Source organism: Coregonus lavaretus (genome assembly GCF_964263955.1).
Source record: "Coregonus lavaretus genome assembly, chromosome: 19".
In the NCBI taxonomy this organism is placed as follows: Eukaryota; Metazoa; Chordata; class Actinopteri; order Salmoniformes; family Salmonidae; genus Coregonus; species Coregonus lavaretus.
The window spans coordinates 1,511,586-1,538,503 of NC_140006.1; the positions used below are offsets into that span (position 1 = coordinate 1,511,586).

General features: G+C 43.1%; 1 protein-coding gene across 1 annotated transcript in view; it reads left to right on the plus strand.

Moving 5' to 3' along the window:
- The window catches only part of LOC311146913 (chemokine-like protein TAFA-5), a gene marked incomplete at both ends in the record, with an annotated part of 125,072 nt that overhangs the window by 25,663 nt on the left and 72,491 nt on the right, over positions 1–26,918 (plus strand). The window contains one exon of the mRNA XM_084183539.1: positions 26,488–26,637. Coding sequence (XP_084039665.1) covers positions 26,488–26,637 — 150 coding nt within the window. The remainder of the gene's footprint in view (positions 1–26,487; positions 26,638–26,918) is intronic.

Genomic DNA, 26,918 nt, shown 5'->3' on the forward strand with positions numbered 1-26,918 from the left:
CAGCCCAATTCTGATATTTATTCCACTTATTGGTCTTTTGACCAATCACATCAGATATTTTCACATCAGATATTTTTCAGAGCTGATCTGATTGGTCAAAAGACCAATTAGTTAAAAAAAAAGATCAGAATTGGGCTGCCTGTGTAAACGTAGCTGATGTTATTCAGTCTGCAGGTTTACCAGTGTATGCTTCTGTGTGTGTGTGTGTGGTCCTCTGTGGCTCAGTTGGTAGAGCATGGTGCTTGCAACGCATGGATCGTAAGTCGCATAAAAGCGTCAGCTAAATGGCATATATATTATATTCTTATATATTATGTTTGTTTGTGTGTGTGCGCAAACATTCCAGTATTTTTGGGAGAGAGAAAATAAAATCACCTGGCTGGAGTCAGTCCAATAGCCAATGAGGTGCTCCGCCGCTTCCCTCTCCAATCAACCACGCTTCCTCAAAATAGACTGGACAGGCTGCACTTTCCCTTTTTATGTAACAAGAGTTGTCTCGAGAACTTTTCTGACTTCTGGTAGCATTGACAGAGAGCTAATATTTATCCTCTTTGCCCAGCACTTTAACGGCCCAAGCTGCCCCTCCCTGATCTCTGTTCTCCAACAGTATGCAGAGTCTATGGCTGTATTTTGTCAGCCACATAATGTATACAGCTGATGTACTGTTTCATGCTGGGTGGGCAGTAAGTGTAGTGTGTGTCTGTGTGTCTGTGTGTGTTTGTGTGCCTGCCTGCGTTTGCGGATGCATTCATGCACGTGTATATGCGACTGTGTGTGTGTACATAACATGCGCATTTTTATGTGTCAGAATGAGACCCGTGGGCGGTGTGCCGTTCTCCCACCTAGAGGTATGCTGTGTAGGGAAGCTGTGCTGACTGGGCTGGCTCTTACAGCCCCTTACTAAGCTTGTTAAAAGGCTTCATTTAAATCTACCACGCCAGGCCCGAGGGCAGGGAGCATCATCAAGGTTTCACTAATTTACAGTTTGTCTCCAAATTAGATTCCAGACAACTCAGCTTGTTGTTGGCTCTGTATCTCTGACTCTCTGTGAACAGCTGTACACTACTGTAGTTTATTAATACAGTCCTCTGTAAAATCGTGTGTGTGTGTGTGTGAGAGAGAGGGAGAGATAGCTGGAACATGGCTGCATGTCCCTTTGTGTTACTTTGGGACTGGTGGGCAGAGATAGAGTGGACTATGTGTTGCTGTGTGTTTTGTTGGTGTTTTGCAGAGGGATTTTGGCAGGAATGTATATGAGTGTGAGAGCGTAGATATTTGCCTCCCGCCGCTCTCTCTGGCTGAGTGTGATGATGAGGTGATGGAGTCGAACATTATGCACATCATCAGGGGCTCAGGCACACTGATCTCATCATACACTCTTAGAAAAAAAGGGTTATTTGCAGAGGAATAGGTGTGATAATGTTTTAAACTGCACCTATATGGGAATATTTCCATTAATCTAGGGGTGTCAAACTCATTCCATGGAGGGCCTAGTGTCTGCAGGTTTTTCCTTTCAATTAAGCCCTAGACAACCAGGTGTGGGGAGTTTCTTACTAATTAGTGACCTTAATTCATCAATCAAGTACAAGGGAGCCATTCGGCCCTCCGTGGAATGTGTTAGACACCTGTGCCTTAATAAGTTTACATATACAGTTCTGGCATAGTAGATGCACAGGAAATTGGCCAGTGTAACCTAGTGTTGATTTTTCAGTGTAACATTTATAGTGTTCATTAAGGTGTTAAATTAACTCTGCAATTTATAAATTAACACTCACTGGTTTAAAAGAACCCCAATGTTGGTGTTAATAACCATTGTTAAACCAAAACCACCCTCTTCATTCATATTTCCCAGCATGCTCTATTATATTTAGATTTTTAGGCTTGTTTGTTTCAATATCTATGTTTTTGCATGTATGTTGATTGATTAATTAATCTCATGCTGCTCAAATATAAATAACATAAATGTTTTTTAAACTAATCCAATCTGTTACTTGGAATTATTGCACCTCTTACTGAAATGGTTATTCCAGTTTAGATGGTTTTGTAGTCTCATATCTTAGTCTTCCCAACCCAGCAGTCATTCTGAATGACGGTTGCGGGTGAATAAAAATTCAAAATGTTGGATATCCCTACTCTGGCTGGATTCCAATACACATCACTTTGCAAGCCAGCATAATGTGACATGCAGGCCTGATGTGGCCTGTAAACCGTGAGTTTAAGGCAACTGTTTTAGGGTCAATCTAGGCCCTCAAAATAAGGCCTTATGAAATAAGTGTTGTATTGTGTTAACACTCAGTGGTGTGAAAGAATTGAGTGTGATTGTTTTAATCTACACAGAGTCAAAATGACACAATCAAAACCACACCCATCAATGCATCACATGCATCAAATACAACAGGTGTAGACTTTACTGTGAAATGCTTACTTACGAGCCCTTTCCCAACAATGCAGACAATCACAATCAACAATCATATTTCCCAGCATGCTCTATTGCATGTTAATTTTCACAAATGTTTGTTTCAATATGTGTTTTTCATGTACATTAATAGGTTGATTAATGTTATGCTACACATAAACACATAACATACCATTTTCTAAACTAATCCAATCTGTTAGTAGTTGGACTTATTGCACCCCTTACTGAGATGGTTGTTCTAGTTTAGATTATTTAGGTAGTCTCACTAATCAATCTTCCCTACCGTGACAGTCATTCTGAATGCAGGTTGCACCTGTTAATTGAAATGCATTCCAGGTGACTACCTCATGAAGCTGGTTGAGAGAATTGCAAGAGTGTGCAAAGCTGTCATCAAGGCAAAGGGTGGCTATTTGAAGAATCTCAAATATTAAATATATTGTGATTTGTTTAACACTTTTTGGGTTACTACATGATTCCATATGTGTTACTTCATAGTTTTGATGTCTTCGCTCTTATTCTACAATGTAGAAAATAGTACAAATAAAAAAAAAAACTTGAATGAGTAGGTGTACTAAAACTTTTGACCGGTAGTGTATGTAATGTATTGTCATAAAGAGTAAAATTGTAAAGGCTAATAAGGCTGACGGAACTGTTCATAGAGGGTTCGAGGGAGATGCTTCAAAGATAAAAGGGTTCTTAGTAGAATCGTTCACAGAGGGATCTAGGAGGTACCCTTCAAAGATAAAAAAAAATAAGAAAAATGAAAATGGTTCTACCTAGAACTCTCTAAGATAGCCGCTGTTTTGCTCCGACCCAACTTTGCTATTTTGTGATTATTTTGTATTTTATTTTTACTCTATTTTCACTAAATGTATCCGCTATCATTTCTTACAATAATTTTTGAACATCAGATCGGCAGTTACTTACCTAAATTCCAGCTTTAACTTCACAAAGTCTGCTGCCTCAGTTTTTATGATGGCAATTTGCATATACTCCATAATGTTATGAAGAGTGATTAGATGAATTGCAATTAATTGCAAAGTCCCTCTTTGCCATAAAAATGAACTTAATCCCCAAAAAGTATTTCCACTGCATTTCAGCCCTGCCACAAAAGGACCAGCTGACATCATGTCAGTGATTCTCTCGTTAACACAGGTGAGAGTGTTGATGAGGACAAGGCTGGAGATCACTCTGTCATGCTGATTGAGTTAGAATAACAGACTGGAAGCTTTAAAAGGTGGGTGGTGCTTGAAATCATCTGTTAACCATGGTTACCTGCAAGGAAACATGTGACATCATCATTGCTTTGCATTAAAAGGGCTTCACAGGCAAGGATATTGCTGCTAGTAAGATTGCACCTAAATCAACCATTTATCGGATCATCAAGAACTTCAAGGAGAGAGGTTCAATTGTTGTGAAGAAGGCTTCAGGGCGCCCAAGAAAGTCCAGCAAGCACCAGGACCGTCTCCTAAAGTTGATTCAGCTGCGGGATCGGGGCACCACCAGTGCAGAGCTTGCTCAGGAATGGCAGCAGGCAGGTGTGAGTGCATCTGCACGCACAGTGAGGCGAAGACTTTTGGAGGAAAGCCTGGTGTTAAGAAGGGCAGCGAGGAAGCCACTTCTCTCCAGGAAAAACATCAGGGACAGACTGATATTCTGCAAAAGGTACAGGGATTGGACTGCTGGGGACTGGGGTAAAAAAAAAAAAATCTGTTGAATCCCCTTTCTGATTGTTTGGGGCATCTGGAAAAAAAACTTGTCCGTAGAAGACAAGGTGAACGCTACCATCAGTCCTGTGTCATGCCAACAGTAAAGCATCCTGAGACCATTCATGTGTGGGGTTGCTTCTCAGCCAAGGGAGTGGGCTCACTAACAATTTTGCCTAAGAACACCTACATGAATAAAGAATGGTACCAACACATCCACCGAGAGCAACTTCTCCCAACCATCCAAGAACAGTTTGGTGACGAACAATGCCTTTTCCAGCATGATGGAGCACCTTGCCATAAGGCACAAGTGACTAAGTTGCTCGGGGAACAAAACATCGACATTTTGGGTCCATTTCCAGGAAACTCCCCAGACCTTAATCCCATTGAGAACTTGTGGTCAATCCTCAAGAGGCGGGTGGACAAACAAAAACCCACACATTCTGACAAACTCCAAGCATTGATTATGCAAGAATGGGCTGCCATCAGTCAGGATGTAGCCCAGAAGTTCATTGACAGCATGCCAGGGCGGATTGCAGAGGTCTTGAAAAAGAAGGGTCAACACTACAAATATTGACTCTTTGCATAAACTTCATGTAATTGTCAATAAAAGCCTTTGACACTTATGGAATGCTTGTAATTATACTTCAGCATACCATAGGAACATCTGACAAAAATATCTAAAAACACTGAAGCAGCAAACTTTGTGAAGACCAATGCTTGTGTCATTCTCAAAACTTTTGACCACGACTGTACCTCGAAGCAGTGTGCCGATGCCTGTATCACTTTATCAGAAGCACATGATCAATAATGTCCGAAGCTTAGTTTCGTTGAACAACAACCTGATCGGTTTGGTAGAAGCAGGTGTCACCAGTGTACACTGTGTTGATCAAAGCCAACCTATTTTCGACACAATTGGCTGGAAACCTCCATGCTTCAGTAAACTTTGTTTCCCCATCACTAAAAGCTGCCCACCTCTTCCCTACATTCTACTGGTACAGTCACTTGATAATAAGATGGATGACCTCTGATCGTGGATTTCCTACCAACGGGACTCTCAAAACTGCAATATTCTCTGCTTTTCTGAAACATGGCTCTCGGACAAGATACCCCCATGGCTATCCAACTCGATGGATTCTCCATTCACCGTGCAGACAGGACAGTGGAGTCAGGGAAATCGAGAGGGGGAGGGGTTTGCCTCTTCATTAACAACAACTGGTGTGCTGACTCGAGTGTGGTGGAAGTGTTGACCCATTGTTCACCCATCTTGGAACAGCTGATGGTCAAATTCCGACCATTCTACCTCCCGAGGGAGTTTTCAGCTGTTCTTGTGACTGTTGTATACATTCCACCTCAGGACAAGAAAAATAACGAGGCTATAAACAATCAGGAAAACTTACATCCAGAGGCTGCTTTTCTGGTTGCCGGCTATTTTAATTCTGCGTCATTAAGACACGTGATGCCCAACATCCATCAACACGACTCCCTCGCAACTAGGGGCGATAAAGACCACTGTTATTCTACCCACAAGCAAGCATACAAGGCCCTCCCTCATCCGCCATTCAGCAAATCAAAGTACGTGTGACGCGCTCCGTTGAGAAATCGCCACCAGAATCAGATATCATGCTACAGGACTGCTTTGCTATGTTTTGAGACTCCACCGATAACATCGATAAGCTAACCACTGCCGTCACCGGCTTCATCAGGAAATGCATAGGCGACGTTGTCCCCACAGAGAAGGTTCGCTGCTTTCACAATCAAAAGTCCTGGATTAACACTGAGGTTAGCGATAAACTAAAGGACAGGGCTACCGTACACAGGACTATCACAGAGAACCCTGAGGCTACAGCTGAAGACAGGAACAAGTACAAGGAGTCCCACTATGACCTCCACAGAGTTAGGGGGGGCTGCCACCAACCCAGAGGATTGGTGATCTCGCTCTCCGAGGCCAATGTAAGGTCTTCAATCAGGTCAACACCTGCAAGGCCGCGGGGCCTGACGGTATTCCAGGGCGCGTTCTCAGAGCATGCGCAGAACAGCTGGCAGGCATATTCACGGTAATTTTCAACATCTCCTTGTCTCTGTCTGTAATCCCCACATGTTTTAAGATGACCACCATAATTTCTGTTCCCAGGAACTCTAAGGCTTCATGCCACAATGACTACTGCACTGTAGCACTCACATCTATAATCATGAAGTGCTTTGAGAGGCTGGTTATGGCACACATCAACTCCATCATCCCAGCCACCCTAGACCCACTCCAATTAGCATACCGCCCCAACATATCCATAGACGATGCAATCGCAATTGCAGTCCACACTGCCCTCACCCACCTAGATAAGAGGAATACCTATGTGAGAATGCTGTTCATTGACTGCAGCTCAGCGTTCAACACCATTGCCCCTTCCAAAGTCGTCACCAAGCTTAGGACCCTGGGACTGAACACCTCTCTCTGCAACTGGATCCTGGAATTTTTGACAGGCTGACCCTAGATGGTGAGGGTAGGCAACATCAACTCCGCCACGCTGACCCTCAACACAGGGGTGTGTGCCTAGTCCCCTCCTGTACTCCCTGTTCACCCACGACTGCATGGCCACGCATGACTCCAACACCATCATCATGTTTGCTGATGACACGACAGTGGTAGGCCTGATCACGGGTGATGATGAGACAGGGAGGAGGTCAGTTGGATGCCGGAACAACAACCTCTCCCTCAACATCAGTAAAACCAAGGAGCTGATCATGGACTACAGGAAACAGAGGGGGCGAGCACCCATTGACAGGGCTGCAGTGGGGCGGGTTGAGAGCTTCATGTTCCTCGGTGTCCAAATCACTAAGGACTTAAAATGGTCCGCAAAGTCGTGAAGAAGGCGCAACAGCACTGCTTCCCCCTCAGGCGGTTGAAAAGGTTTGGCATGGGCTCTCAAATCCTCAAAAGGTTTTACAGCTGTACCATTGAGAACATCTTGACTGGCTGCACCACTGCTTGGTATGGCAATAGCACCGCCCTCGATCACATGGAACTACAGAGGGTAGTGTGGACAGCACAGTACATCACTGGGGCCGAGCTCCCTGCCATCCAGGACCTCTATATCAGACGCTGTGAAAGGAAGGCCCGGAAAATCGTTAAAGACTCCAGCTACCCAAGCCATAAACTGTTCTCTCTGCTTCAAGTCTGACACCAACAGGCTCCTGAACAGATTTTATCCCCAAGCCATAAGACTACTAAATTGCTAACTAAATAGCTAACAAAATGTCTACATGGACTATCTGAGTTGACCCTTGTATTTTATATTATTTTAATTTTTGCATTCTCTATGCACACTCACAGGGCCCTCTACACTCACGCACACTGACACTCCAACACACACACAAACACTCAGGGCATCATTTGCTCACACACACATAATATGCACAGTTATTCTGACTCGACACACACGCACACCCACTCACATACAATCATCATATACACTGTTGCTACTCTTCATCATATATTCTGATGCCTAGTCACCTTACCATGTACATACTGTATCTACCTCTATCACTCCAGTATCGCTGCACATTGTAGATATGGTACTAGAACTGACTGACCTTATATATAGAATGCTTACATACTTTCTTGTGTTCTTCTTATTTTTATTCCTCGTGTAATTTTGTAATACCTTATGTTATTTTTATTATTGCATTGTTGTTGATTACTGCATTGTTGGGTTTAGAGCTTGCAAGAAATGCATTTCCTTGTACTTGTGCATGTGACATTAAAACGTGTAACTCCTGCCTAGAACCCTTCATAGAGAGTTTTAGGTAGAACCATTTACAGGGGGTTCTATGAAGTACCCTACATAGAGGGTTCAAAGGGTTCCACCCAGCACCAAAAATGGTTCCCCTATGGGGACAAACTGAAGAACTCTATATGGTTCTTCTTAGTACCTTTTTTCTAAGAGTGTACTTTATTCACACACCATCACCATGCTTATGTTTGGAGACACATACATCTAATTATATTTATTGCCTGCATTTACCACAAAGGCAACCTGTGCCTAAACTCCCTAAATAATTCAAGTTGTGTCCAAGGCAACAGTGGTAAGTAGAATGATACCTAAAAAGGAATCTGGCTTGCAGTGCATACTGTCTAGCTAGCAAGGCTAAGACTAGATGGTGATGCACAACTTTAATTACAGTTCTTGCCACACTTCCCTGAAGGACGTTATGTATTTCGGCATTATATACAGTGGGGAAAAAAGTATTTAGTCAGCCACCAATTGTGCAAGTTCTCCCACTTAAAAAGATGAGAGAGGCCTGTAATTTTCATCATAGGTACACGTCAACTATGACAGACAAAATGAGAAAGAAAAATCCAGAAAATCACATTGTAGGATCTTTAATGAATTTATTTGCAAATTATGGTGGAAAATAAGTATTTGGTCAATAACAAAAGTTTCTCAATACTTTGTTATATACCCTTTGTTGGCAATGACACAGGTCAAACGTTTTCTGTAAGTCTTCACAAGGTTTTCACACACTGTTGCTGGTATTCCTCCATGCAGATCTCCTCTAGAGCAGTGATGTTTTGGGGCTGTCGCTGGGCAACACAGACTTTCAACTTTCAACAATGATCCCAAACACACCGCCCGGGCTAGGCCACTCCAGGACCTTGAAATGCTTCTTACGAAGCCACTCCTTTGTTGACCGGGCGGTGTGTTTGGGATCATTGTCATGCTGAAAGACCCAGCCACGTTTCATCTTCAATGCCCTTGCTGATGGAAGGAGGTTTTCACATGATGTTTCCACCCCCATGCTTCACAGTAGGTATGGTGTTCTTTGGATGCAACTCAGCATTCTCTGTCCTCCAAACACGACGAGTTGAGTTTTTACAAAAAAGTTCTATTTTGGTTTCATCTGACCATATGACATTCTCCCAATCCTCTTCTGGATCATCCAAATGCACTCTAGCAAACTTCAGACGGGCCTGGACATGTACTGGCTTAAGCAGGGGGACACGTCTGCCACTGCAGGATTTGAGTCCCTGGCGGCGTAGTGTGTTACTGATGGCAGGCTTTGTTACTTTGGTCCCAGCTCTCTGCAGGTCATTCATTAGGTGCCCCCGTGTGGTTCTGGGATTTTTGCTCACCGTTCTTGTGATCATTTTGACCTCACGGGGTGAGATCTTGCGTGGAGCCCCAGATCGAGGGAGATTATCAGTCTTGTATGTCTTCCATTTCCTAATAATTGCTCCCACAGTTGATTTCTTCAAACCAAGCTGCTTACCTATTGCAGATTCAGTCTTCCCAGCCTGGTGCAGGTCTACAATTTTGTTTCTGGTGTCCTTTGACAGCTCTTTGGTCTTGGGCATAGTGGAGTTTGGAGTGTGACTGTTTGAGGTTGTGGACAGGTGTCTTTTATACTGATAACAAGTTCAAACAGGTGCCATTAATACAGGTAACGAGTGGAGGACAGAGGAGCCTCTTAAAGAAGAAGTTACAGGTCTGTGAGAGCCAGAAATCTTGCTTGTTTGTAGGTGACCAAATACTTATTTTCCACCATAATTTGCAAATAAATTCATAAAAAATCCTACAATGTGATTTTCTGGAAAAAAAATTCTCAATTTGTCTGTCATAGTTGACGTGTACCTATGATGAAAATTACAGGCCTCTCTCATCTTTTTAAGTGGGAGAACTTGCACAATTGGTGGCTGACTAAATACTTTTTTTCCCCACTGTAGTTGAGTGTGTGTGTGATGAATTTCTCATGACAGATATTGACAAGACTTTGAAGAAATGACTTATCTTAGGCTATACTGCATGAATGTGTTATGAATGTGTTCTGTTCTGTCCAGTCTGGTTGGCCGTTGACTAGGTCAGGGTGAGGAGGGTGCGGAGTAGTGCTGCTAGCCCTCTGTGATCTCTCCTCTATGGCTGTATAGAGCCTGTACTTGCAGATGCTGAGTCCTCTTCCCATACAGTAGAGATTGATAGTGAATGAATGTCACTGGAGTGGCCTTATCTGCTCTGGATCAGATTATTATTTTGTTGCTGAGGGACTTTTTTTTAGGCATTGTAATTTTAGTGCATCGTTATCTAGTTTGAACTCTACTACAATACCACCACAAGGGCTACATGCAACATGAGATGCCAAGAATGTAAGTGGTAATTAGCAAAATAATGTTTTTCATTCTCTTCACTTCTGTTTTTTTCCCCAAGTCAAATCTGGAGTCGGAATTTACATTTGAGTTGAATAGAATGGAAACTGGAAATACACTGAAATGGGGATTTAAAAATGACAGAATACAGAGTCGTCTACATGACTTCCAGCAGTTTTTGAAACCATGTAATTTTCTGTTTATTTATGACCTTGTTTAAATTTTCCTGGCGGACAAATAAAAACACGAACCACTCGACTTATAAATAGCAAAGCATTTGATTAATCAGATTCACACTTAAAGATGCACATGGTGAATGTTTTTTAAGTGCAGAAAAAAAGTCAAGTAAGAGCATTTCTTCCTCACGAAAAACTGACGAGCACACTTCTGAGACCGAAAGAGGTTGACATGAACGTAAAATCAATTACGCATTCCGGCCTTGTGTACTCGCTGCTGCTCCGGACGTTTGTCAAATGACCCGGTACAAAAGAGCAATCCTAATGTGTTTCTGCGATCACTCACAGAAATAATAAAGCAAAGGAACATGTCAGTAATCTTGCTGTGTATTAAGTTGAATGCCTGGCCAATTTAATCCATCTATACTGTGGATGGAGGTTTAATTTTGCTGAATGGCCTGACACATACATTTTAATCAGCTATCTCGCCTGCCCAGATGACAACCAGGTGACAACAGGACAGAAATATCATACATCAATCTGGCTAACATGTTAGTTTTGTTCAAGCCATTTTAACAATGTGTCTCAGTATATGTGACTAGCAGTGTCCATCCATTATTTTGTGGATTATTCAGTCTCATAGAGAAGTTTGTGGAATGAACACCATTCTTTTAATATAAAACCCTGAGATGGATGCAACACAATATATATTCTTCACACTGACTGCAGTGACCGGTTCTTAATAATTAGGTGTTACTACCCTTCACCAGCACACAAAGGAATCCTTTCGGACTGTAGATTACCAATCATTAACAGTAAAACAGTGGAGTAAGACTGGATAGGTACTCTGCCTAGCTAAAAGCAGCTGGAGACATTCATAAAAGTCACTCTTGCTCTTTGTGCCTCTGACACACTGTGCACCAGCTCCAAAGTGATCCACATATAATATATAATGAGACAATGGAGGGCATGGAAATGTTCTCAGCTTCAGTGAAAAACTACATTATTATTTCACAGGGGCTCTGACAGAGGGAGAGGCAGTGAGTGGCACCTTTTGTAGAAGAGTGTAAAAATAAAATCTAACTCTGCCGCTATGCCTGATGCAACGCACACATGACAAGTCATTATCCTGCATCACCCGGAGAGGCACGGAGGAGGAGGAAGAGGAAGAGGAAGAGGAGGAGAGGTAGGAGGAGGAGGAGGAGGGAGGGCGTTAAGTGTAAAACGTGATGAAGAGCAGAAGAAGAGAAGGGAGAGAGGAAAGGAGGAGATTAATAAAGGGAAAGTCTGAGTTGAGGAGGAGGTGAGGGAGTGAAGTGAAAGGAGATGAAACAAATCAAATCAAATCAAATTGTATTTGCCACATGCGCCGAATACAACAGGGGTAGACATTACAGTGAAATGCTTACTTACAAGCCTTTAACCAACAATTCATTTTTTTTTTTTTTGTGCTAAGTAAAAAAAAAAAAAAAGCAAACAACTAAAGAGCAGCAGTCAAATAGAATAACAGTAGGGAGTCTATATACAGGGGGGTACCGGTGCAGAGTCAATGTGCAGGGGCACTGGCTAGTCGAGGTAATTGAGGTAATATGTACATGTGGGTAGAGTTAAAGTGACTATGCATAAATAATAGACAGAGTAGCAGCAGTGTAAAATAGGGGGGTGGGGGTGGGGGGGCAGTGCTAATAGTCTGGGTAGCAATGATTGGCTGTTCAGGAGACTTCTGGCTTGGGGGTAGAAGCTGTTGAGAAGCCTTTTGGACCTAGACTTGGCGCTCCGGTACCGCTTGCCGTGCGGTAGCAGAAAGAACAGTCTATGACTAGGGTGGCTGGAGTCTTTGACAAATTTGAGGGCCTTCCTCTGACACTTCCTGGTATAGAGGTCCTAAATGGCAGGAAGCTTGGCCCCAGTTGCCATACCAGGCGGTGATGCAACCAGTCAGGATGCTCTCGATGGTGCAGCTGTAGAACTTTTTGAGGATCTGAGGACCCATGCCAAATCCTTTCAGTCTTCTGAGGTTGGAATAGGCTTTGTCGTGCCCTCTTCATTACTGTCGTGGTGTGTTTGGACCATGATAGTTTGTTGGTGATGTGGACACCAAGGAACTTGAAGCTCTCAAACTTTTCCACTACAGCCCCGTCGATGAGAATGGGGGCGTGCTCAGTGCTATTTTTTTTCCTGTAGTCCACAATCATCTCCTTTGTCTTCATCACGTTGAGGGAGAGGTTGTAATCCTGGCACCACACGGCCAGGTCTCTGACCTCCTCCCTATAGGCTCATCGTTGTCGGTGATTAGGCCTACCACTATTGTTTCGTCAGCAAACTTATGTCGTCAGCAAACTTAAACTTACTTGTCAAACAAACCCATGCAGTCATTGGTGAACAGGGAGTACAGGAGGGGACTGAGCACGCACCCCTGAGGGGCCAACGTGTTGAGGATCAGCGTGGCAGATGTGTTGTTACCTACCCTTACCACATGTGGGCGGCCCGTCAGGAAGTTGAGGATCCAGTTGCAGATGGAGGTGTTTAGTTCCAGGATCCTTAGCTTAGTGATGAGCTTTGAGGGCACTATGGTGTTGAACGCTGAGCTGTAGTCAATGAACAGCATTCTCATGTAGGTGTTCCTCTTGTCCAGGTGGGAAAGGGCAGTATGGAGTGCAATAGAGATTGCATCATCCGTGGATCTGTTGGGGCGGTATGCATTTTTTTTATTTTTTTTAAATATATATTTAACCTTTATTTAACCAGGTAAGCCAGTTGAGAACAAGTTCTCATTTACAACTGCGACCTGGCCAAGATAAAGCAAAGCAGTGCGATAAAAACAACAACACAGAGTTACATATGGGGTAAAACAAAACAAAGTCAAAAATACAACAGAAAAATATATATACAGTGTGTGCAAATGTAGCAAGTTATGGGGTAAGGCAATAAATAGGCTATAGTGCAAAATAATTACAATTAGTATTAACACTGGAATGATAGATGTGCAAGAGATGATGTGCAAATAGAGATACTGGGGTACAAATGAGCAAAATAAATAACAATATAGGGATGAGGTAGTTGGGCGGGCTAATTTCAGATGGGCTGTGTACAGGTGCAGTGATCGGTAAGGTGCTCTGACAACTGATGCTTAAAGTTAGTGAGGTAGATAAGTGTCTCCAGCTTCAGAGATTTTTGCAATTTGTTCCAGTCATTGGCAGCAGAGAACTGGAAGGAATGGCGGCCAAAGGAGGTGTTGGCTTTGGGGATGACCAGTGAGATATACCTGCTGGAGCGCATACTACGGGTGGGTGTTGCTATGGTGACCAATGACCTAAGAAAAGGCGGGGATTTGCCTAGCAGTGATTTATAGATGGCCTGGAGCCAGTGGGTTTGGCGACGAATATGTAGTGAGGACCAGCCAACAAGAGCGTACAGGTCACAGTGGTGGGTAGTATATGGGGCTTTGGAGACAAAACGGATGGCACTGTAATAGACTACATCCAATTTGCTGAGTAGAGTGTTGGAGGCTATTTTGTAAATTACATCGCCGAAGTCAAGGATCGGTAGGAAAGTCAGTTTTACGAGGGCATGTTTGGCAGCATGAGTGAAGGAGGCTTTGTTGCGAAATAGGAAACTGATTCTAGATTTAACTTTGGATTGGAGATTCTTAATGTGAGTCTGGAAGGAGAGTTTACAGTCTAACCAGACACCTAGGTATTTTTAGTTGTCCACATACTCTAGGTCAGACCCGTCGTGAGTAGTGATTCTAGTCGGGTGGGCGGGTGCAAGCAGCGTTCGGTTGAAGAGCATGCATTTAGTTTTACTAGTGTTTAAGAGCAGTTGGAGGCTACTGAAGGAGTGTTGTATGGCATTGAAGCTCGTTTGGAGGTTTGTTAACACAGTGTCCAATGAAGGGCCAGATGTATACAAAATGGTGTCGTCTGCGTAGAGGTGGATCTGAGAGTCACCAGCAGCAAGAGCGACATCATTGATATACACAGAGAAAAGAGTCGGCCCAAGAATTGAACCCTGTGGCACCCCCATAGAGACTGCCATAGGTCCAGACAACAGACCCTCCAATTTGACACATTGAACTCTGAGAAATCTGAGAAGTAGTTGGTGAACCAGGCAAGGCAGTCAATAGAGAAACCAAGGCTATTTAGTCTGCCAATAAGAATGCGGTGGTTGACAGAGTCGAAAGCCTTGGCCAGGTCAATGAAAACGGCTGCTCAGTACTGTCTATCATCGATCGCGGTTATAATATCGTTTAGGACCTTGAGCGTGGCTGAATTGCACCCATGACCAGCTCGGAAACCGGATTGCATAGCAGAGAAGGTACGGTGAGATTCGAAAAGGTCGGTGATCTGTTTGTTAACTTGGCTTTCAAAAACTTTTGAAAGGCAGGGCAGGATGGATATGGGTCTGTAACAGTTTGGATCTAGAGTGTCACCCCCTTTGAAGAGGGGGATGACCGCGGCAGCTTTCCAATCCCTGGGGATTTCAGATGTTACGAAAGAGAGGTTGAACAGGCTAGTAATAGGGGTTGCGACAATTTCGGCGGCTAGTTTTAGAAAGAAAGGGTCCAGATTGTCTAGCCCAGATGATTTGTAGGGGTCCAGATTTTGCAGCTCTTTCAGAACATCAGCTGTCTGGATTTGTGTGAAGGAGAAGCGGGGGGGGTCATGGGTAAGTTGCAGCTGAGGGTCAGAGCTGGTGGCCGGGGTAGTGGTAGCCAGGTAGAAAGCATGGCCAGCCGTAGCAAAATGCTTGTTGAAATTCTCGATTATTGTAGATTTATCGGTGGTGATAGTGTTTCCTAGCATCAGTGCAGTGGGCAGCTGGGAGGAAGTGCTCTTATTCTTCATGGACTTTACAGTGTCCCAAAACTTTTTGGAGTTAGTGCTACAGGATGCACATTTCTGTTTGAAAAAGTTAGCCTTTGCTTTCCTAACTGCTTGTGTATATTGGTTCCTAACTTCCCTGAAAAGTTGCATATCGCGGGGGCTATTTGATGCTAATGCAGTACGCCACAGGATGTTTTTGTGCTGGTCAAGGGCAGTCAAGTCTGAGGAGAACCAGGGGCTATATCTGTTCTTAGTTCTGTATTTTTTGAATGGGGCATGTTTATTTAAGATTTAGAGGAAATTACTTTTAAAGAACAACCAGGCATCCTCTACTTACGGAATGAGATCTATATCCATCCAGGATACCTGGGCCAGGTCAATTAGGAAGGCCTGCTCGCTGAAGTGTTTTTGGGAGCGTTTGACAGTGATGAGTGGTGGTCGTTTGACCGCGGACCCGTTACGGACGCAGGCAATAAGGCAGTGATCGCTGAGATCCTGGTTGAAGACAGCGGAGGTGTATTTAGAGGGTAAGTTAGTCAGGATGATATCTATGAGGGTACCCATGTTTACGGATTTAGGGTTGTTCCTGGTAGGTTCGTTGATAATTTGTGTGAGATTGAGGGCATCTAGTTTAGATTGTAGGATGGCCGGGGTGTTAAGCATATCCCAATTTAGGTCACCAAGCAGTACGAACTCTGAGGATAGATGGGGGGCAATCAATTCACATATGGTGTCCAGGGCACAGTGGGTCTAGGGTTTCTGGGATAATGGTGTTGATGTGAGCCATGACCAGCCTTTCAAAGCACTTTATGGCTACAGATGTGAGTGCTACGGGTCGGTAGTCATTTAGGCAGGTTATCTTAGTGTCCTTGGGCACAGGGACTATGGAGTTCTGCTTGAAACATGTTGGTATTACAGGCTCAGTCAGCTGGTAATCCATCTGGCCCTGCGGCTTTGTGAATGTTGACCTGCTTAAAAGTCTTACTCACATCGGCTTGGAGAGCGTGATCACATAGTCATCCGTAACAGCTGGTGCTCTCATGCATGCTTCAGTGTTGCTTACCTCGAAGTGAGCATAGAAGGGATTTAGCTCGTCTGGTAGGCTTGTGTCACTGGGCAGCTTGTGGCTGTGCTTCCTTTTGTAGTCTGTAATAGTTTTCAAGCCCTGCCACATCCGACGAGTGTCAGAGCCAGTGTAGTACGATTCATTCTTAGTCCGGTATTGACTTTTTGCCTGTTTGATGGTTCGTCGGAGGGCATAGTGGGATTTCTTATAAGCGTCCAGGTTAGAGTCCCGCTCCTTGAAAGCGGCAGCTCTACCCTTTAGCTCAGTGCGGTTGTTGCCTGTAATTCATGGCTTCTGGTTGGGGTATGTATGTACGGTCACTGTGGGGACGACGTCATCGATGCACTTATTGATGAAGACAGTGACTAATGTGGTGTACTCCTCAATGCTATCTTAAAAATCCCGGGAACATATTCCAGTCTGTGCAGTCTGTAGCTTAGCATCTGCATCATCTGACCACTTTTTTATTAACCAAGTCACTGGTGCTTCCTGCTTTAGTTTTTGCTTATAAGCAGGAATCAGGAGGATATAGTTATGGTCAGATTTGCCAAATGGAGGGCGAGGGAGAGCTTTGTATGCGTCTCTGTGTGTGGAGTAAAGGTGGTCTGGAGTTTTTTTCCCTCTGGTTGCACACTTAACATGCTGGTAGGTGGCAGGTAGTTTAGTGGTTAAGAGCGTTGTGCCAGTAACCGAAAAGTCGCTGGTTCTAATCCCGTGCCGACTAGGTGAAAAATCTGTTGATGTGCCCTTGAGCAAGGCACTTAACCCTAATTGCTCCTGTAAGTCGCTCTGGATAAGAGCGTCTGCTAAATGACTAAAATGTAAATGTAATTGAACATTGGCTAATAGGATTGATGGAAGAGGCAGTTTACTCGCTCGCCGTCGGATCCTTACAAGGCACGTTGACCTACGTCCACGATATCTCCGTCTCTTTCTCATGCGAATGACGGGGATTTGGGTTTTGTCTGTAGGATATCCTTCGCGTCCGGCTCGTTGAAGAAAAAATCTTCGTCCAATACGAGGTGAGTAATCGCTGTCCTGATCTCCAGAGGCTATTTTTGGTCATAAGAGACGGTGGCAGAAACATTATGTACAGAATAAATTACAAATAACACGAAAAAACAAACAGAATAGTACAATTGTTAGAGGGCTGTAAAACGGCAACCATCTAACCAAAGAGCAGAGGAAGATAAATGAGAAGAAAGATGGAGGAAGTTAAGAGAAACCCAGATGAAGAGCAGAGCAGAGGAAAAGAAGGGAGAGGGAGAAAAGAAAGAAGAGGGGGAGAAGGGGGATGATGAAGGGAAATCGTGAGCTCTCACATTGTTCTTTAGTCGTAGGCCCCTGCTGGGAAGGACACAGTCAGAGATTAAAAACCCTTCATCAGACGTTATGACATGGTGCAAAGGCAGCCGACATCACAACCCCATCAAAAGCCATCACAACGTAACAAGACATCACAGCCCTGTGTTCTGTCTCTGCAGATCTGCATCCATTTATCACTAAAGATACAGGTATGTGCTGATAGGTGCTGGCTGGATCTTTTCCTCCTGTCTTTACAAAGAGAGAACTACACTTGTACCTTTCGGCTCTTTTAAGGTGGGAACTGCAAGGGTACAGTTACACTGTTAGACGTTTTTGTAATTTTCAACAGTATGATACTGTATAAACTGAATACAGTAGATTACTGTGGAATGCACAGTAAAATACGGTACATTTGTTATACAGTATTAATTATGGTGCATTGTGGGAAAATGTTGTGGGCGGGGACAGAGTCTCTGGCTCATTAACATAATTTAAGCGTGCCTTGTAAGAGGCTATATTTGTTGCACCCGTGAGTGAGAATGCTGTACCCCCACAGAATACAGTAATATACTGTATTCTAGGAATTCTGCAAACCTTGTCCTGAAACTCTACAGTACCTTACTGGCCAATTACTGTCAGTAATTCAAAATACAGTACCATACTGCATTTTTGGAACGACAAAAACCTTTTTGAACACTAATGGGTGCATGGTATTGTTGTTTCTCACTGATTAACATGTTTTGAGGCATGTCTTGTAGGAGTCTATATTTGTCGCACCTGTTAGTGAGAGTGCTGTACCAATTTCAATTATATGTGGTAGTGGTTCTCCAGAAATCACGTTTATATACGAATAGATTAGTGGCAGCAAGTCGCGAACCTTTATTGGTGGAGCGGTTATCCATGTCCTTTTGCTCTGTAGTCACTGTCGGTTTATAAACCTTTGTTAAGGCCTAAGGTGCAAGTGATATGAACACCAAATATCAGTTGGTATGCTGTAATATATAGGCCTAATTAAATATTCACTATTAGCAATTACAGATTTTATTTTCAATTGCATTCAACAATAAAATACTGCATTGCTGTTTTGCTATATATCTGCTGCAGCATACTGTAAATTATGGTGCATCGTGGAGAAATATTGTGGGAGGAGACAGAATCGCTGTCTCGTTAACATATTTTAAAGCGTGCCTTGTTAGTGGCTATATTTGTTGCGCCCGTTAGTGAGAGTCCTGTACCAATTTAAGTGAGACACTACATGGCAAAAAGTATGTCGACACATGCTTGTTGAACATCTCATTCCGAAAATCATGTGTATTAATGTGGCTCTGTGCAGGCCTGTCAAGTTCTATCACACTGATCTCGACAAACCATTTCTGTATGGACCTCGCCTTATGCACAGGGGAATTGTCATGCTGAAACAGGAAAGGGCCTTCCCTAAACTGTTGCCACAAAGTTGGAAGCACAGAATAATCTAGAATGTCATTGTATGCTGTAGTGTTAAGATTTCCCTGCGCTGGAACTAAGGGGCCTAGCCCGAACCATGAAAAACAATCCCAGACCATTATTCCTCCTCCACCAAACTTTACAGTTGGCACTATGCATTGGGGCAGGTAGCATTCTCCTGGCATCCGCCAAACCCAGATTTGTCCCTTGGATTGCCAGATGGTGAAGCGTCATTCATCACTCCAGAGACCGCGTTTCCACTGCTCCAGAGTCCAATGGCGGCGAGCATTACACCACTCCAGCCAACGCTTGGCTTTGCGCATGGTGATCTTAGGCTTGTGTGCAGCTGCTCGGTCATGGAAACCCATTTCATGAAGCTCCCGACTAAGTTTTTGTGCTGACGTTGCTTCCAGAGGCAGTTTGGAACTCAGTAGTGAGTGTTGCAACAGAGGACAGACGATTTTTACGCACTTCAGCACTCGGTGGTCCCATTCTGCGAGCTTGTGTGGCCTACCACTTCGCAGCTGAGCCATTGTTGCTTCTAGATGTTTCCACTTCACAATAACAGCAATAACAGCTCTAGCAGGTCAGAAATTTGACGAACTGACTTGTTGCAAAGGTGGCATCCTATGATGGTGCAACGTTGAAAATCAATGAGGTCTTCAGTAAGGCCATTCTACTGCCAATGTTTTACTATGGAGATTGCATGGCTGTGTGCTCGGTTTTATACACGTCAGCAACGGGTGTGGCTGAACTAGCCGAATCCACTAATTTGAAGTGGTGTCAACATACAGTGGGGAAAAAAGTATTTAGTCAGCCACCAATTGTGCAAGTTCTCCCACTTAAAAAGATGAGAGAGGCCTGTAATTTTCATCATAGGTACAAGTAAACTATGACAGACAAAATGAGATTTTTTTTCTCCAGAAAATCACATTGTAGGATTTTTATTGAATTTATTTGCAAATTATGGTGGAAAATAAGTATTTGGTCAATAACAAAAGTTTCTCAATACTTTGTTATATACCCTTTGTTGGCAATGACACAGGTCAAATGTTTTCTGTAAGTCTTCACAAGGTTTTCACACACTGTTGCTGGTATTTTGGCCCATTCCTCCATGCAGATCTCCTCTAGTGCAGTTATGTTTTGGGGCTGTCGCTGGGCAACACGGACTTTCAACTCCCTCCAAAGATTTTCTATGGGGTTGAGATCTGGAGACTGGCTAGGCCACTCCAGGACCTTGAAATGCTTCTTACGAAGCCACTCCTTCGATGCCCGGGCGGTTTGTTTGGGATCATTGTCATGCTGAAAGACCCAGCCACGTTTCATCTTCAATGCCCTTGCTGATGGAAGGAGGTTTTCACTCAAAATCTCACGATACATGGCCCCATTCATTCTTTCCTTTACACGGATCAGTCGTCCTGGTCCCTTTGCAGAAAAACAGCCCCAAAGCATGATGTTTCCACCCCCATGCTTCACAGTAGGTATGGTGTTCTTTGGATGCAACTCAGCATTCTTTGTCCTCCAAACACGGCGAGTTGAGTTTTTACAAAAAGTTATATTTTGGTTTCATCTGACCATATGACATTCTCCCAATCCTCTTCTGGATCATCCAAATGCACTCTAGCAAACTTCAGACGGGCCTGGAGATGTACTGGCTTAAGCAGGGGGACACGTCTGGCACTGCAGGATTTGAGTCCCTGGCGGCGTAGTGTGTTACTGATGGTAGGCTTTGTTACTTTGTCCCAGCTCTCTGCAGGTCATTCACTAGGTCCCCCCGTGTGGTTCTGGGATTTTTGCTCACCGTTCTTGTGATCATTTTGACCCCACGGGGTGAGATCTTGTGTGGAGCCCCAGATCGAGGGAGATTATCAGTGGTCTTGTATGTTTTCCATTTCCTAATAATTGCTCCCACAGTTGATTTCTTCAAACCAAGCTGCTTACCTATTGCAGATTCAGTCTTCCCAGCCTGGTGCAGTTCTACAATTTTGTTTCTGGTGTCCCTTGACAGCTCTTTGGTCTTGGCCATAGTGGAGTTTGGAGTGTGACTGTTTGAGGTTGTGGACAGGTGTCTTTTATACTGATAAGTTCAAACAGGTGCCATTAATACAGGTAACGAGTGGAGGACAGAGGAGCCTCTTAAAGAAGAAGTTACAGGTCTGTGAGAGTCAGAAATCTTGCTTGTTTGTAGGTGACCAAATACTTATTTTCCACCATAATTTGCAAATAAATTCATAAAAAATCCTACAATGTGATTTTCTGGATTTTTTTCCTCAATTTGTCTGTCATAGTTGACGTGTACCTATGATGAAAATTACAGGCCTCTCTCACCTTTTTAAGTGGGAGAACTTGCACAATTGGTGGCTGACTAAATACTTTTTTTCCCCACTGTACTTTTTTTCAATATACAAAATACAATTTTCTTATAGCAGTTCACAATTTTGTGGCCCACTTTCACCCTGCATTGGTATCAGGAGTCTGATGGCACTATGGCGTGATAAAAGTGTCTGCTAAATGAACTAAATATAAATGTATATGTAAAAATGAACAATTGCAAGGTATTTTTCCAATGAGCTCCGCCCTCAAAGCAAGGCCAGTAATAATACCCAGTGTGCTTTGCAGTTCATTTTGGCATGTTCATTTTTACATAAACATACGTTTACATTTTGGTCATTTAGCAGGCAGTCTTATCCAGAGTGATATAGTTTGATATATTGATCTTTATGGTATTTTGTAATTGTATTTTGTAATTGTGTTTTATAATTTTTGGCCATCCCTGCCTATCTGTTTAGCCACATGATGGCGTCCTTCTTTCTACACTGTGCACAGATCCATGCATAAATTGATTGGCTACTTCAAACATGGGGTTAAGTAAACTACCTAGTTTCCTCTTTGTAACATGCTGTAACACAGTATGGGTTTGTTTACATCTCATCCTTGACAGATGCACAGGCTAAAGCATATACAAGTGAGCCATATGTACAAAGTGTTTATTCTGGTATATATTTTTAATCGTTCATCCTGAAATATTTGGAAGTTAAATTTGGAAGTGAAAGCACACATACACTGTACATCCAAGTGTGCTCTAAAGTAGTGTACACACAGCCACACACACACGCACGCACACATGCAAACACACACACACACACACACAAACACACACACTATCTGCATTTAAAGTTATAGGCAACCCCTATTGGCACACCATTCCACTGCAAATTGGTCTCCACAGCATTCTAGCATCCTGGTCTTGATGGATCACTTTACCCTGAGAATGACCCGGTAGTTGAGTTAATTATGTTTCTGTGGTGACTAAGGGCCAGATTAAGTCACACCTCTGACCCTGTTGCCAATCACAATTATCCCTTCCTGGCACTGATAACCCTCGCCGGATGAGACCTGGGGCTCCCAACACAGACCGGGGTTAATGGGTGAGCAGCATGGAGAGGGAGTCACACCGGTGTGTGTGTGTGTGTGTGTGTGTGTGTGTGTGTGTGTGTGTGTGTGTGTGTGTGTGTGTGTGTGCGGTTGATGGGTGAGCAGCAAGAGGTTGATTAAAGGTCAGAGGTCACCTGATTGAATAACTCAGGAAGTGAGGGGGATGCTGTGCTGTGATTGGATGGTTGATCAGTATTCATATATTTCATGCATGGCTAATGAATGCAACACGTCCACGGAGGTAGGGTGATAAAAAAATGTACAATTAATGAGAAATGAATAAGAAATAACATGGGGTCTGGTGGTTTCCAGTGGGGGGTCTAATAAGTATTAGAATAAAAACCATTACTCCAAAATGCCCTCTTAAGTGATTGTCTAGACTGCTTTATTAGCTTTTTTCTCAACATTGGGTGCATCTCAATACTCAAAATGTGTGTCCTCCCCTTGTCTCCTTTCTTACATCTGCACTGAGCAGGTTCATGCTTTGCCTCATAGAACAATACTGCACACACTTCTGCAATGTTTATGTTTCCTTACACTCTTAGAAAAAAAGGGTTCCAAAATGATTATTTGCGGAGGGATAGGGTTCTACCAAGAATTGTTTTCATCTGAATAATCATTTTTGGAAGACGAGGCCCAGCAAACATGTCTACATTGGTATGATATGGACCCAATGCAGATTCAAATATTTTCCCCATGTAGGCTGCCAACATTGGGCCAATATGCCTTTGCTCATCGGCCCAACATTGGCCCCAATGCAGGTGGCCCCAAGTGCAGCCCTCACTTCGCCTGAAGTAAGCTAACCCTTTTGGATCCACTGCCGATTACATTGTATCAGAAAGACAACAAAGTTGTTACTATCACGCCCCAAAATATTTGTGTAGGCTATCCCCCGCCCCGCTTGCCCCCCAAATACCCACATGGGGTCAATGTGGTCATGTTTGCTGGGGGTTTCTTTGTAAGGCAAAGGGTTCTACCTAGAACCTTAAACATCCTTTTTGGAAGAATGGGTTCTTTGATGATTCTTTGGAAGGCGAGAAGGATTCTTTGGAAGGCAAGAAGAGTTCTACATAGAACCCTTCTGAATTTGAATACGTTTTTAAATAGTGCATGAGCATTAGAGTTTACCTCAGTTTTTAAACTGTAACATCAGGAGTGTGAGCAATCTGATAAGTTAAAAAAGTTAGGTGTGAGAATGTTTTAAACTGTACCTATATGGGAATATTTGTGCATGTATCTGGTATTCCCTTAATCATTTTACATATACAGTACTGACATAGTTGATATCTTTGCCATGATTTCTGTCTTTCAAATGAGTATTTTCTGTGATTTTATTGAGCAGAGAGTAGGAGAATAGAAGGGAGTATGAGTGAACCGGCAGTGTATTGTATGGTACTCAGCAAATTGGCCAGTTTTACCTAGTGTTGATTTTTCAGTGTAATATTTTTAGTGTTGAGTTAAATTAACAACACTTAGTGGTGTAAAATAACCCCACTGTTGGTTTTAATAACCAGAGTTGAGTGTGATTGTGCCATTTTTACTCTGTGTAGCGTAAAACACTGAAAACCACACCCATCTTATTTCCCAGCATGCTCTATTGCAGGTTGAGTTTCAGAATTGTTTGTTTCAATATCTGTGTTTTTGTACGTACATATATTGGTTGATTAACCTTATTCTACACAAGATAAATAACATACATATTTCTAAAATAATCCAAACTCTTAGTAGTTGGACTTATTGCACCCGTTACTGAGATAGTTGTTCCAGTTTAGATGATTTAGGTAGTCTCATGAACAAATAGTTTATACCCTGGCAGTCATTCAGAATGCAGGTTGTGAGTGATTAAAAGTTTCAATTGTTTGGATAACCTCACTCTGGCTGGATTCCAATAGGAATTATACCTCACTTTGCAAGCCAGCATAATGTGACTTGCAGGGCTGGGGTTTATTCATGAGTGTAATGTGACTTTCAGTGCTGTTGCAAAATGTTTATTAAACGGAAGCAAATGAAATGAAACGGGGAGGAACCTTCAAATGGATTCTTAAATGGTTTCCGTAATGAATACTCCCCTGATGTGGCCTGTAAACCAGGGCCTTTTCTCATTTTGGAAAAAGTCTGTCCTCCACCCTCTCTCCTTTGTGACCCGGAAACCGATAAGTGGTTGAGTGGTCGAGGAGATGTCAATTCGTTAGTAGGCGAATGGAAGAGTGTCTTCCCCTCCTCGATAGCCACCTTTCATCGAAGATAGTCATATGTGTCGCGGAAGAGTTTTGAAACCTGTCACAACCCTTTGAATAAGTGATGGGGAAACTAAGCTTCCTGAAGCATTGAGGCTTTCCAGCCACTTGTGTCGAAAATAGGTTAATTACTCAAGGCTTTGATCAACACAGTGTACACTAGTGGAACCTGCTGGTCAACATTTCTTTGAGCTGCCAAATTATTATAGATGACGTCCCACACACCAGAGAGCATGCACCGCGTAGCCTACTGAAACCAATACCAAACCAATCAGGTGGTTGTTTGATGAAACTGAGCTTCGGACATCATTGTTCACGTGCTTCTGATAAAGTGATACAGGCATCGGCACACCGCTTCGAAGTACACTGCTTAGCTATTTCGACTCATTCCTCTGAGCTCCAGTATCAAATGTAACATCGCTACTTTGAATCAGCTTTTGTTTTGGCGGAGGAGAAAAGCATGCCCACGTTTAAAAACAATATGCTACTTATCGGTTTATCTATAAAATGTCTTCACAACTAACTTAATTTGTTTTCATCACTTTACACATTTCTTTTGGGATCCACCCCTCTAAGCAGAATCTGCCTGATGATGCACGAGTGGAGGAGAGTCTCATTTCCTATAAGCACATTTTCATCCACGTTCCATCTCCCCACCGCCTCTCCTCGATTACCTTTGACCTTTTTCAAAAGGAGGCGAGAGAGGACGGAGGAGAGAGGACGCTGGAGTTGAGAAAATTAGAAAAGTCCCAGGAGTTTCCTAACACCACTGTGTTAAGCCTGTCGCATGCTTCCCAGTCAAAAAAGTTTGCATATATTATGACAACTTTTGTGACCTTTTTGTTCGTTTTGGTGTTCGGCTGTTTTTTTTTCCGCTGTTCAAGCACACACATTTTTTTCTTGAGGCAAGTCGAAGTTTGGTAGTCCCTTCATTGTTGATTGGTCAACAGTACTACTCCTAGTAGGAGAGGGAACTATGGATGGGATTCTTCAATGAAGTGTTTGTTTTCATTGAACGAGAGATGACTAGTTAATTTTTTCACTTGAGAAATACTGCACCAAACATCTTAGTTAGATGTAAAAATGCGCGGCTAAGACCTCCTTGGTAAAAACATCTAAATTAATGACAGATTTCATGATTTATCATAGATTAATTCAGACTATTTTGAGGAGGTGTATACTGGCTATGTTGTTGCTACGGCGTCTCAAATATTGCCGCTTTTGTCTCGTGTTTCAAGCGAAGGTCTTTTAAGGAAGTATGCGAGGCACAGACGTTCACGTCGCCTAGCCGAGTTCTGCTAGGAGCAAACCAAAACTAGTATGCAGGCACCTTTAGGGTATAACCAGGCCCTCAAAGAAAGGCCTTATGACATGCTGTATGTAATGTATTGTCATAAAGAGTAACATGTTGTTAATAATGTTGGTAGAACTGTTCATAGACGGTTCTAGGAAGAACCTTTAGAGAATAAAAGTGTTCTTGGTAGAACCCTTTATAGATGGTTCTAGGCAGAACCCTTCATAGAGGGTTCTAGGTAGAACTACGCACAGGGGTTATATGAAGAACCCTACAGGTTCTAAATAGAACCCTCTCTGCAAAGGTTTCTACTTCGTACCAAAAAGTGTTCCCCTATGGGGAAACCGAAGAACCATATATGGTTCTACTTAGCACAATTTTTTCCTAAGAGTGTATGTTCTGCCACTCTGACATAATGTCCTGTCTATGTGATGTCACTTCCAGGTCAGCTGGCAGCGGGGACATGTGAGATTGTGATGCTGGACAGGGACAGCAGTCAGCCCAGACGTACCATCGCCAGACAGACTGCACGGTGCGCCTGTAAGAAGGGACAGATCGCTGGGACGACAAGAGCCATGCCAGCCTGTGTGGACGGTAAGAGCTTTTACATAGTTTAGAACAAGTGAAGTGATCCTTTACTGTATGTGGTCAAGTATGTGGGTATACAGGTGGTGTGTAGACCAGAGTTGGACATATTAGCCACTGAAATAGGCCTATCCTATCACTGATACTGAAGATACATTGCAGATTGAAACGTTCAAATTAACCAGTACATTTTCCAAGCATATAGTAAGGGTTGTGATTGCATTGTTTTTGTCAGAAAGACTGCTGGAAGAGCTGAGTGATGTCATGTCAGTGAATCATTTCTTATACTT